The 13782-nt window shown below is 38.9% G+C and overlaps 1 protein-coding gene across 2 annotated transcripts in view; it reads right to left on the bottom strand.

The window, feature by feature from the left end:
• The window catches only part of RASSF5 (Ras association domain family member 5), a 76358-nt gene that overhangs the window by 42447 nt on the left and 20129 nt on the right, over positions 1-13782 (bottom strand). Inside the window, exons 1-2 of one of the 2 annotated variants that reach the window (XM_072137431.1) lie at positions 9162-9270; positions 8735-8844 (exon numbers count right to left, since the gene is read on the bottom strand). In XM_072137431.1, the coding sequence (XP_071993532.1) occupies positions 8735-8844; positions 9162-9255 (204 nt within the window). In that variant the 5' untranslated portion in view covers positions 9256-9270. Of the gene's footprint in view, positions 1-8734; positions 8845-9161; positions 9271-13782 lie in introns of those variants that run through there. The other variant, XM_072137430.1, reaches the window with a different exon arrangement.

Raw genomic sequence — 13782 nt, 5'->3', positions numbered from 1 at the left:
CCTTTAGCATTGTGTTACACAAATGAATACTACACACTGCCTGAACGTCTGCTTTTATAGAAATATTATACTTGCTAAATCAATTAACCCTTTCAAGACGTACAAGACAGATTTTTGCATTTCTGTTTTCTACCCCCTCCTTTCACAAGCCATATGTGATAAAATATTAAATTAAAATTGGTCACCTAAAGGGAAATTGGTCTCTTTGAAGTGAAAAACATGTGACATTTCAATTATGGCGACGGCACCAAGCGAATTTAGGAAAAGGTGTGGGGAGAAAGGGGAGAGAGTGGTTAGTTCACAGGCCAAAGCTTTTTTGAAAAACAGACACCCAAGAGGCTGGTTTGCACGATATTCATAACTTATGTGAGGCTAGGGACCCGGCTCACAGCAGAGCATCCATCAAGTTGGGCATAGATGCCATAGATACCATTGTATATTGAATATTTGAATATAGGTATAATCAAAACTGCAAACCTGAAGGGCTTGTGCAGCTGTGAACAACTCTAAATAAAGCCTCTCACGTAGTAGTCATCCTGCCTACACATCAGTGGGACTGTTCCTTCTCCTTGGGGGAATCTGGTCTCAATCATGCACTTATAACCCAAAGGGAAATCAATGGACGGGACTGGATGAAAGCAATGGATAGTTGATGACGATAGTAAGATTTCTTGAACATAAGGATTTTTTAATTGATTTATTGTTTGGTATCCGATACCAAATCACAAGAAAGTTAGAACGTTACTTTTTGTAGGTCACTTCCACACATAAATATATATGTGACAAAACAAACAAAAAGTTTCTATCTACATAATCTTAAACACTACATCACATTAACCCCTTAGCGCTCTGCGCCGTAGCTGTACTGCGCTGAGTCCCGGGAATAGCGCTCAGCGCAGTACAGCTACTGCGCAGAGACGATGCCTATTCAGCGCTGCATAGCAGCCGAACCGGCATCGTTAGCCGCGGGATTTCAACGGTAATCTACCGTTGACATCCCCGGCTAACACCCGCGGTCTGAGTGGGCTCCGATCACGGGCATTTAACATGCCTTCCGGGGGTCTTTACCCCACAATCGGCCCCCCGTGCCGTTTTCGGGGGGGCTGATCGCTGCTATGGCACCTCTGGGGTCCGATCGGGAGTGACGTCTGTGACGTCATCTTAAAGGCAAAGTGTCAGCCTATGCATCTGCATAGGCTGGCACTGCTAATACCCTGCAATACATTAGTATTGCAGAGTATTATCATGAACAAGCAATAAAATGATTGCTTGTTCATATCCCATGGTGGATCAAGTAAAAAATGTAAAAAAAAAAATGTTTTTCAATAAAAAATAACTTTATAAATCACTAAAAATGCCCATAAGCCCCAAAACATATAAAGAGACATATAACGCTCAAAAAAGTCTAAATCATAACACAAACCCCACATATATAGTATCACCGCAACCGTAACAATCCATAGAATAAAACTAAATAACTATTGAACCCATATGATGAACGCCGTAAAAAAAAATGTTAAAAACCTGCCCAAAATTATGATTTTTACATATTATATCCCACTAAAAATGCAATAAAAAGTGATCAACAAAACATATGTACTCCAGAATGATACTGTTGCAAAGAACAACATGTCCTGCAAAAAACAAGCCATCAACCAGCTCTGTAGCCAAAAACGTAACAATGTTATGCCACTTGGAAGACGGCGATGCAAAAATGATAGATTTTTCCCCACATTAGGGTTTTATTTGGCAAATTTAGTAAAACATAAGAAAAAATATTAAAGTATGATATCCCCGTAATCGTATCGACCCATAGAATAAAGATAACAGGATTATTAGGATATACGGTGAACACGGAAAAAAAAAAGTAAAAAATCCAGTACAGAATTGATGCTTTTCTACTCATGACCTCAAAAAAAGTTCTTAAATTTTCAACAATAGGTGATACCAACCCCAAAATGGTAACACTGCAAAAAGCATCTCATCGCGCAAAAAAAATGCCATCACATGACCCAAATAACGGAAAAGCGAAAATTTTATAGCCTTCAAAAGGGGGCAACGAGAAAACTAAAATCCTGGCAGCTGCAGGTCCCTCCTTCCCTTCTGCGCCTCGCTGTGCCCCCATAACACAAGTAATGTCCACATGTGGGGGGTTGCTGCACTCAGGAGAAATTGTAGAACAAATTTTATGGTGAGTCTTCTCTTTTTATCTTTTGGAAATGTGTAAATTTTAGGGCTAAATGAACGTATAACCAACAAAATTTGACCATTCTAAATTTCACTGCCATTTTGATTCAATTACTATGAAGATCTCAAGGGGTTAACAATCTTTGTAAATGATAGTTTGTGGGGTGTAGATTTGAAAATGGTTTGGTTATATAGGGGGTTTTTGATGCTAAATATGTAAAATGTAATTTCAAACAGTATTTATCCCCAAAATAGTCAATTCTGAAAATACGGCAAATCGCTTTTCGATTTGTAGGTCATGTGACGTCAAAATAAATTATCCAAACATTTCAAAAATTATGAAAATGTAAAGTAGACAAATTGGAAATGTTATTCGGCAAGTTATTTAGGTGGTAAATCGATCTGCCTGAAAACGCTGTGATTTTGAATTTCGAAAATGGCAAATTTTTCTAAAAATTCATCATTTATTTCCTTTTTTTGTAAATAAACGCAAAACTTATCAGCCAAAACTTATCAGCCAAAATTTACCACTAAAATGAAGTACAACATGTGGGGAAAAAACTGTCTCAAAATCGCTTTGATAAGTAAAAGTGTTCAAAAGTTATAACCATATAAAGAGACGCAGGTCAGAATCCAAAAAATGGGACTGAGCCTTAAGCTGTAAAATGGCTGCGTCCTTAACCCCTTAAGGACGCAGGGTATTTTCGCTGATTTCTCGCTCTCCATCTTCAAAAATCCATAACTTTTTCATTTTTCCGTGTACAGAGCTGTGTGAGGGCTTATTTTGTGCGTAACAAATTTTACTTTCCCATGATGTTATTTATTATTCCATGCCATGTAGTGGGAAGCCGCAAAAAAATTCCAAATGTGGAAAAATTGAAAAAAACTGCATGTGCGTCATGTTCTTGTGGGCTCAGTTTTTACGACTTTCACTCTGCGCTCCAAATAACATGCCTACTTTATTCTTTGGTTCGGTACGATCGCGGTGATACCACATTTATATAGGTTTTATTGCGTTTTAATAAATTTTCAAAAATTAAACGAATGTGTACAAAAAAGAAAAAAAATTTTTTGCCATCTTCTGACGCTAATAACTTTTTCATACTTTGGCGCACGGAGATGTGTGAGGGGTCATTTTTTGCGAAATGAGCCGACGTTCTCATTGCTACCATTTTGAGGACTGTGCGACATTTGGATCATTTTTTATTACATTTTTTATGTCATCTAAAAAGGTGTAAAAGTCGCATTTTGGACATTTGGGCGCCATTTGCCGTTCCGGAGGTCACCGCCGCCCATAACCGTTTTTATATTTTGATAGATCGGGCATTTTGGGACGCGGCGATACCTAATGTGTCTGTGATTTTTACTATTTATTATATTTTATATCAGTTCTAGGGAAAGGGGGGTGATTTGAACTTTTAATATTTTATTATTTTTTTACATTTTTTAAACTTTTTTTTTTCTCTTTTTTTCCACTGTTTCTTAGACCCTCTAGGGTACATTAACCCTAGATGGTCTGATCGCTCCTGCCATATACTGCAATACTACTGTATCGCAGTATATGGCATTTCTGCACACTATACATTACAATGAGCCACAGGCTCATTGTAATGCATGTGCAGAAGCCATGTATCCTCGGGTCAAACGAAGACCCGAGGCTACCATGGCAACCGATCGCCGCCCCCCGATGACGTTCGGGGGAGCGGCGATCGGAGGTAAGATGGCGGCGCCCACGCGCCGCCAAATTTAAAGTGCCGCCGGCGACTTTGCCGGCGGCAAAGAAGAGGTTAACACCCGCGATCGGTGCAAGCACCGACCGCGGGTGATAGCGATGGGTCTTTGCTGCGATATGCAGCAAAGCCCATCTCTGTATGAAGAAGGCTCAGCCCGTGAGCCTTCTTCATACAACCTTCACAGCTCCGTGGCGGATATATCCGTCACGGAGCGTGAAGGGGTTAAGGGGTTAAAATGCATGGTGACAATTAGTAAATAAATTCTTAACTAAGATGTCTCTATGAAAACATTAAGGAACTTGCGGGCAAATGTGACAGCTTACAACAACTACGGAAACTGATTTTCAGATAAATGCAACTACAATGCATCTGCCAAAGTAGCAGATTACACCTAGGGAAGCCAAATAGTTGGAGCTGTAAGATTTTTTAGAAATGAAATCAATAGAAGGTACATAAATTGAAAATATATGGCTTGCCTTATTATAAAACTGACAAAAAGCTATAAAGAATAAATTAAAATTATACCTATTTTGAGATAAAATAAGCTTCAGTAATCTATTTGTCTAGACATTTAAAAAAATTACTAATTTCTTATAACTGTAGTCTATAGAATAGTCTCATTCAGTTCATTGAGACCGTTTTGGAGACAGTGTACTCAACTTGTACATCCAGTAAATTTCATGTCTACTATAGTCTATAGACTGGGGAATCTTACTATGGTCATAAACTATCCATCGTTTCCATCCAGCGCCGGTATAACGTCCATTGATTTCCCTTTGGATTATAGGTGTCTTGGATGGTCTCAATGGCTTGAGTAACTTGGAACAGTCCATAAAGAACAGTGTAGTATTTCATGGTGTTCCTGAGCACAGAGTATCTGAGTTTGTGTTCCAGGGCGTCCAACAGGCCCTGAGCGAAGGGCCCAGACCAGTTGCAGAAGGGACCTGGAGCAGAAGGGAGTGTTGCTCAGGCAGGTCCCCCTGAATGGCCATCCACGATATATCCTTGTGCCTGTTGTGCCAGTCTGTCCCAAGACTTGTTATGCAAATGTATGTGATAGTCCTGCTTCTGTTCATATTTACATGTTCCACAAAAATTAGATATACAGCATGGAGTTTGAGTTATAAGGTTAAGGTTCTTATGTGCTGGGAGTCCCATTCTGTCTTAATGTCTTCAATGATAAAATTCTTTAAAATCCTAAGCTGCCTTTTATATTTCAAACAATACTATTTGCAGTAATATCAGCAACTTGACCAGATAGGCCAGTTCCAGATATGTTGCTGTCTATCATAATATGCAATCCCTAAATGTTATATTTAAACCCTTAATGACCAGGTCCTTTTTCCTTCTTGTCATTTTTCAAATTAGTGAAAAAATGCATTTGCACCATTTTCTTGTGGGCTTGGTTTTATGGCTTTCACTGTGCACCCTAAATGACATGTCTCCTTTATTCTTTGGGTTTTTATGATACCAAATTTATATAGGTTTTATAATGTTTTCATTTACAAAAATGTTTTATTTACAAAAATAAAACTCTTCATTTTTCCATCTTCTGGCGCTAATAACTTTTTCATACTTCAGTGTGCACAGCTGTGTGTGGTGTGATTTTTTTGTGACTTTTGATGATGTTTAAAATGCTGCCCTAATCAGGGCTGTACAGCCTTTTGATCACCTCTATAGAATTTTTTTATATTTAGCAAAATGGCAAAAAAGTAACATTTTCAACATTATGGGGTTAAATGCTGGGTATAACCGTTATTATATTTTGATAGATTGGACATTTTAGGATGTGGCAATACCATGTTAATGATTTTTACTGTTTATTTATATTTATATCAGGTCTAGGTTTTTTTTATTTAATTTTTTTTTAACTTTTATTTTTTTTTTCAACCCCCCTAGGGTACTTTAACCCTAGGTTGTCTGATTGATCCTACCATAATCACTCATGCAATATGCTGCAACATTACTGAATTGTGAATATACTGCTCTCCCATTACTACCTGCCATCTGTCATTGGAGCATCTGAACGGCTCCTGGATGTAAAGTCAGTAAACAAAAACAAATCCAGAAAATCCCATAGTTTGATTTTTAAAGAATTTATTTGCAAATTATGGTGGAAAATAAGTATTTGATCACTTACAAACAAGCAAGATTTATGGCCCTCACAGACCTGTAATTTCTTCTCTAGGAGCTTCCTCTGTCCTCCACTCATTACCTACAGTAGTAATACTTGTTTGAACTTCTTAGCAGTATAAAGGACATCTGTCCACAATCTCAGACAGTCACACTCCAAACTCCACTATGGTGAAGACCAAAGAGCTGTTATAGGACTCCAGAAACAAAATTGTAGACCCGCACCAAGTTGAGAAGACTGAATCTGAAATAGGCAAGCAGTTTGGTGTGGGAGCAATAATTAGAAAATGGAAGACATATAAGTCCACAGATATTCTCCCTCAAATTAAGTGCTCCATGCAAGATCTCACCCTGTGGAGTAAAAATCACTTAGTACAGAAAGCTGGGACCATCGTAGCAAAGGTTACTGTCAATAACACACTGCACCGACAGGGACTCAGATTCTGCAGTGCCAAACGTGCCCCCCTGCTTAAGTCAGTACATATCCAGGCCCATCCCCTAAATCTAGTTTCTTTTCATAAATGGGGAACAAAATGAAACTGAGGGAGCAGTGTGTGTACAAACCAAGGAGTGGTCAGGAGGATGAGGTTCTTCATCGTTCTCCCCTATAGTTACTTTTCACTTTGACAGCTGCTTGTCTAACTTACATCCCAGCCCTGCTAGGAATTGTTTTTTTTTACAGCCATACTACACATGTCACCACAAATCAGGACTGTGATTATACCTTTTTATCACATATTGCCATAGCAGACACTTTTCTCCCTAGGGAACATGTTATACATGTGCGCTAAATGTTAATTGTTCTGCTAAATCAAAGCTTGTCCAAATTTGGATGGAATGGTTCCATGAGCATCAACGTGGAAAAATATCTTTGTGTTCTGCTTATTTAAAATCTGGCATCTAGACATGTAGTAATCAGAACCTCCTAGTTCTCAAAGCAGCTGCTGCCCACGCTCAGCCTCCTACGCATGAAATATCTTGTTCAAAGGTGTGTTAATATGACAATAGCCATGGCAACTGGAATATTACATTAATCAAGATCCTTCAACCTCTCCGGCATAAACATATGTGTAATGGACTACAGAATGATAAAGACCATACTCTGCAATATTATCTGCTGTCTCTTATCTCCCACTTAATAAAACATATTTCACTTTAAAATAGAGTTGTAATGTATGCAACCTTGACCCAGTCCTGTCCTGTAGCAGACCTGCTGCTTATGTAGTTGTGTCTAAAAGTGTGCATTTGGAAATCAACAGATGACAGTGGCAAACTGTTGTAGCAACTTAGGAATATGTTCTGCAGGGATTGTGCGCCACCCTCGTAGTAGTAGTTTATGGACGGTAGAAAATCTGGAGGGCTAACCTTCAGCTGATTTATGTGATTTTTTATGTGACTGGAAATACAGTTATCTCATTATGAATGGGTAAAATTTATAAAGACAGCCATTTTCTCAACCAGCCTTGATATGCCCTGTGCCACCACAAGAATCACTCAATCTATGATGAGGCAATCTGGGCTCTTGTAGCTGCCACAGATTTTTATCATAATTTACTCCACATAACTGTCCAGGGGCCACTTTGGTGCAAATGGTGTTTAAAAAGTTGCCCCCACAATTTTTGCATTAAAATTTTCTGGTGTAAATTTCAACCATTCATTTCAGGTCACTTTATGTTTCTGCCTGACTGTATACAATATCTACAAACACTGCCCCACATATACCAGTCATTCTGAATGTGTACAGCCTGTGCTACTGGTTCTCTCCCTAGCACTGGTTGAAAATTTTATATATTTTATATTTTTATATATGCTTTTACAAAAAACATTTCAAGGGCATCTGAAGGACTGTATGCAAATGAGCCTGAGGGGCTCCAGGCTCATTTGGATACATTCTTTCATCCTGGTGATAGATGTCCTTTAAGTAAAAAACTGTATCACACATTTCTTTTCAATTTTAGTGATATGCTTTTCAGTAGCATTATATCCATAGACACCATTAAGCCGAATCATTAAGGTATAGGGTTAGTTTTCTAAACAGGGAAAGGGTATAGATAAGCTGTAACATCACCTATTATCAGTAGTGGCTACAATGATGGTGTTTTCTCTTGAGGTGTTACCTTGTTTTGCAGTATTGGAAGGGGCTCTAAATGAACTAGCAAGTGTCAATCTATCATTAGACTAAGGGAACAGAGGGAAAATATAGATAGTGAGATGTCATTATTTTTTTTTATCAGTCCACCATTACTACCAAATGCTAATTTCCATCTATATCCCTGAGGATATATCTTTTTGATGGGTGGATTCGTAAAAATAAGTCATCCCGCATATGTACTCAGCACAGGTCCTCTTACATCATGGAATATATCTTCTTTATAATATAACTCTAGATCTACAGGGCACTGTCTTAGTGTATATAAGAATACTTTGCTCATGGTCATGGGAACAGATGGTGTTGCTAGGCGAGGGTGCTGGAAAATTGGTATTAGTGGTGTGTGTGTTTAATCAATGTGCTGTTGAGACAGAGAACTTAGAACGATATAGAGATACACTATATTCTGCCTTTCTGTACCTGAATAATAAATCATTTATAGGATTTTCTAAAAATAATACTGGGAAAGCATAGCTTAAAATAGCTAAAGTATCTGGTAACAGAGTGACAAATCATGAAGCGGAAACATTACCTTCTGCAGATGGAGGATGAATGTTTTCTCTGGAGGTACCGGGTCAATTCCATCGTTTTGCTCTAGATGTATCAAACTCTTACATTCCCAGTGATGAGATAATTTGTAATCTGTGTATAAAGGATAAGTGCAGGTTACTAAATCTTAATTATATTATTAATAATTATATTTGTTATTTTTGTTATCCATGGCCTCCAGCCACTAAAGTTAAAGAGTTATTCCGGGAATATGAATGTCTGATACAAAAACCCATGATGCTATAAATAAATGAATGTAACAAAACACAATGTCATTAATCACAAAATGGAGCTTACATAGTTTGATTTTATGATTCACAAAATTTTATGGCCTCTCTAAAGTATTCAGAGTTATCACCACTGGAAACTACAAGTTCCATGATCCTTTAGTTCCCAGTAACTCCTCCTACCTCTTATGCTCTGCTCCCAGTGATGATATAACAGGTTTTCCTGCTCTGTTACATAGTAATGATGTGTAACTGCCATCACCAGAACACTGGCCATACTGGATGCACTGCAACCAACCAGCTATAGCCAAACATAGTGGTGATCACATGACCTGCCCAGGCAGGTGCAGAACATGTGATGTGGACATGTGACAAGCAGCCATTTTCTGTCCTGTGTCTTCTCCACACGGAGGAAATCAACGGACTGATGAAAGGGCCAGTAGCATATTAATTTTTCATTACAGTCTTTGTCACCAGCATTTTCTGCTAAGGGGAATAAAATTTTAAGTAACAATTAATTACATATTAGCTTATATTTTAAGGACCCATTTGTATATGAATTACCGTATATACTTGTGTATAAGCCGAGTTTTTCAGCACAAAAAATGTGCTGAAAAACGTCCCCTCGGCTTATACACGAGTCTATTACAAAAAAAAAAAAAATTACCCACTTAAAAAAATAAACTTAAATACTCACCCTCCGATGTCAGCGCGGCTCCCCGATGTCCCCGATGTCAGCGCGTCCCGTCTTCTTTCTTCTCCGCGGCTCCTCTTCTCTCTTCTTTCTTCTGTCATAGACGCGGCCATGTTTTCTTCATGGCCGCGCATACTATGACGTCAGCAGCGGCCGCGTCATAGTATGCACATGCTAGAAGAAAACATGGCCATGTCCATGCCGGAAGAAAGAAGTGGAGCCGCGGAGAAGAAAGATGACAGGACGCACTGACATCGGGGACATCGGTAAGCCACGCCGACATCGGGGAGCCGCGCTGTCATCGGAGGGTGAGTATTTAAGTTTATTTTTTTAAGGGCCGTGGGGGCAGGCTGGCTGTATACTACTAGGGGCTGCTGTATACTACTAGGGGCTGCTGTATACTACTAGGGGCTGCTGTATACTACTGGGGGCTGCTGTATACTACTAGGGTCTGCTGTATACTACTAGGGGCTGCTGTATACTACTAGGGGTTTGCTGTATACTACATGGGGGCTGCTGTATTCTACGAGGGGGCTTGCTGTATACTACATGGGGGCTGCTGTATACTACATGGGGGCTGCTGTATACTACATGGGGGCTGCTGTATACTACAAGGGGCTGCTGTATACTACTAGGGGCTGCTGTATACTACTAAGGGCTTGCTGTTTACTACATGGGGGCTGCTGTATACTACACGGGGGCTGGCAGGCTGTATTCTTCTGGGGGCTGGCAGGCTGTATACTACTGGGGGCTGGCAGGCTGTATAATACTGGGGGCTGGCAGGCTGTATAATACTGGGGGCTGGCAGGCTGTATACTACTGGGGGGGGGTTTGACCAATGCATTTCCCACCCTCGGCTTATACTCGAGTCAGTAGTTTTTGGTGGTAAAATTAGTGGTCTCGGCTTATACTCGGGTCGGCTTATACTCGAGTATATACGGTATGCTGATTCCTGGAATAGCCCTTTAAGTGCACTTTCACATTGGTGTTGGTGCTCAGCTTCAGTTACGCATCACTTTGCGTTTTGTCCCTGTTATGTCTCCGCTTTTCTACCGGTTTGCCTCCATGTCCACAAAAAAAAATTAAGGTTTAACATTGCTTTAACATCATACCTGGTTTTCATCCTCATCAGTGAAAAAAAAGGATGTTTCATCATTTTTTTTGTGGCCCCATAGACTTCTATTGCCATCTTTGATCTGCTTCCGTGAAAAAAAATAAGACATGTTTGAAAAACAGCGCCAATGTGAAAGAGCCCTTACTTTTAAAATTATGCTAATAAACCAGAAGGGTTCTGGGGGCGTTACAGGTTGTTATACTTTGCAGGAGCCCTCACCCCACCAAACTCTTTGCTGAAACTTCCTCTGCTCCTGTGAGATTACAGCAGGTAGATGGAGAGGGGTAGTGTTGAGAGAGCAGATGGGATGGGTACATGTGCTCCTGCACAGTGTAACAGCTGTGAAGCCAAAGCATGGAGGGGCTCTAGAGCCCTTCTGGCTCATTAGCATTATTATAAAAGTTGATTTTAGAAGAAAGTTGGCCATGGATAACAAAGAAGATTACCACAGTCACTGTGCCTGGAGTATATGTTCCTAGCTTATTATGCTAGATTTTGATGGTAGAAAAAAAAGCTAAGAAAAGGAGGGAAAAGGGGGGGCATTATATTTTGTGGGCTCACAATGGTGAGGAACTGGACATTTTCAGCATCAACCTCCCTTCCCACTGCTCCCTGGACAAGAGAATGACATAATTTTTAAAAAGTTGGTAAGAAAATAAAGCAAACACATTCTATGTTCAAAAGTTTTTCAGAACATGGCAACACTAAAAGAAATAATTTTTATTAAAAATGGTAAAAGAACAAAATTCCTGTATAAGTTTGGTATTGTTGTAATCATGCTGACATTTAAATATAAACAGAACATAACATATGTTATTTATGCTGATTATAGCAACAATTTAAAGGAAACTTACCAGGATGAAGGATTGTAAACAAAGTTTACACTGACATACTGGTGTGTGCCCCCTCTGGCAGCATCCGCTCTTCTTTTAGCTTCTTATGCCCTTTTTTTTTTTTTACAAAAAAAAGGCTTTAACAAATATGCACAGTAACCCGAGGGTCTCCAGGCTCCATAGCTGTCAATTGAGCCTGGAGCCCATCAGGTTCATTTGCATAATTTTCAAAGCCTTCTTTGTAAAAAAAAAAAAAAAAAAAGCATACAAAACTGAAAGAAAGAGTGGATCCTGCCAGATGGGACAAACCAGGATCCTGTCCTCATAATCTTTATTTTGTTTTGTTTTCCCCTAAGAAAGAGTTGTACAAATTATTGGCACTCCAAAATAACAACAGCTACATTAATGGTAAAGTGGTAAAGTTACAGCTGTAAATAAAATGATAAATGATAAATTTAAAGGTAGATTACTGTTATATGATAGAACAAAATAAAAAATTCACATTATTGAAGTAAAAAGATAATGACACTTTTTAAAAAAAATTTCAAATTAAAAAATGGAATATTGTGCTGTACCAGCCCCTCTAAATAAATTCCAGCAGGGGGTATTTATCATTGGTTGTATGCCAGTTTTCTTGCGTACAAGCCATAAAAAGTTGCATTCCCTGGAGCACAGCTAGGAAATGATACTGTGGGTCACTGCAGTGTGCTGACTACCTATATACTGGGGGGTTGCAGTGTGCTGGCTACCTACATACTAGGGGGAGGGGGCTGCAGTGTGCTGGATACCTATACACTGGGGGGAGCAGTGTACTGGATAACCATATACTGGAGGTAGTATTCTGGGCTACCAATATACTGGGTTATGCAGTGTGCTATCTACCTATATACTGGGGAGGGGGTGCAGTGTGCTAGATACATATATACTGGGGGGGCATTGTGCCAGATATCTATAAACTGGTGTGGGCAGTTTGCTGGATACCTATATACTAAGGGGGGGGGGGCTGTGTGCTGGATACCTTTATGCTGTAACCAAGGCCAACTATCTTGTTTCTTTGGGACAATTTGGTGACGTTTATTATTTATTTATAATATTTATTATTTTCCCACAGGGACATTTTTTTTTAATAAAATGTAATTGAAGAAATGTATTTATATAAAGAAGCTGACAAGGAGTATCTCCATTATATGTTCTCAACCATTTGGATCCGGACCTGCTACAAAACTGCATCAGAAAACCTCAATGTGGGAACATGGTCTAACAGTGATGGTTATGTTTATCAGAGCCGAATATTAACCCCTTCCCGTCGCGGCCCTTTTTCGATTTTGCGTTTTCATTTTTCACTCCCCACATTCAAAAATCTGTAACTTTTTTATTTTTCCATGTACAGAGCTGTGTGATGGCTTATTTTCTGCGTAACAAATTACACTTCAAAATGGTGGTATTAAATATTCCGTGCCGTGTATCAGGAAGCGGGAAAAAAATTCCAAATGCAGTGAAATTGGTAAAAAAACGCATTTGTGCCGTATTCTTGTGGGCTTGGATTTTATGGATTTTATTGTGCACCGCAAATGACATGTCTACTTTATTTTTTGGGTTGGTACGATTACGGAGATACCAAATTTGTATAGGTTTTATAATGTTTTCATACATTTAAAAAAATTAAAACCTCCTGTACAAAATTTTTTTGGGGGATTTTTCTATATTCTGGCGCTAATAACTTTTTCATACTTTGGTGTACGGAGCTGTGGGTGGTGTCGTTTTTTGTGGATTTTGATGACGTTTACAATGTTATCATTTTTAGGACTGTACAACCTTTTGATCACATTTTATAGAATTTAAAAAATTTTTTTAAATGGCAAAAAAGTGCCATTTTCGACTTTGGGCACGATTTTCTGTTACAGGGTTAAACGCAGTGAAAGACCGTTATCATATTTTGATAGATCGGGCATTTTCGGACGCGGCAATACCTAATGTGTTTATGATTTTTACTGTTTATTTATATTTATATTGATTCTAGGGAAAGGGGGGTGATTTGAATTTTTAGGGTTTTTTATTATAATTTTTTTATTTTAACTTTTTTTTTATTTTTACTATTTTTCAGACTCCCTAGGGTACTTTAACCCTAGGGTGTCTGTACGATCTTATCATATACTGCCATAC

Source organism: Engystomops pustulosus, chromosome 2 (assembly GCF_040894005.1).
Source record: "Engystomops pustulosus chromosome 2, aEngPut4.maternal, whole genome shotgun sequence".
Taxonomy (NCBI): domain Eukaryota; kingdom Metazoa; phylum Chordata; class Amphibia; order Anura; family Leptodactylidae; genus Engystomops; species Engystomops pustulosus.
The sequence above is the reverse complement of the archived record's forward strand: the minus strand, read 5'-3'. Positions and strand labels throughout refer to the sequence as shown.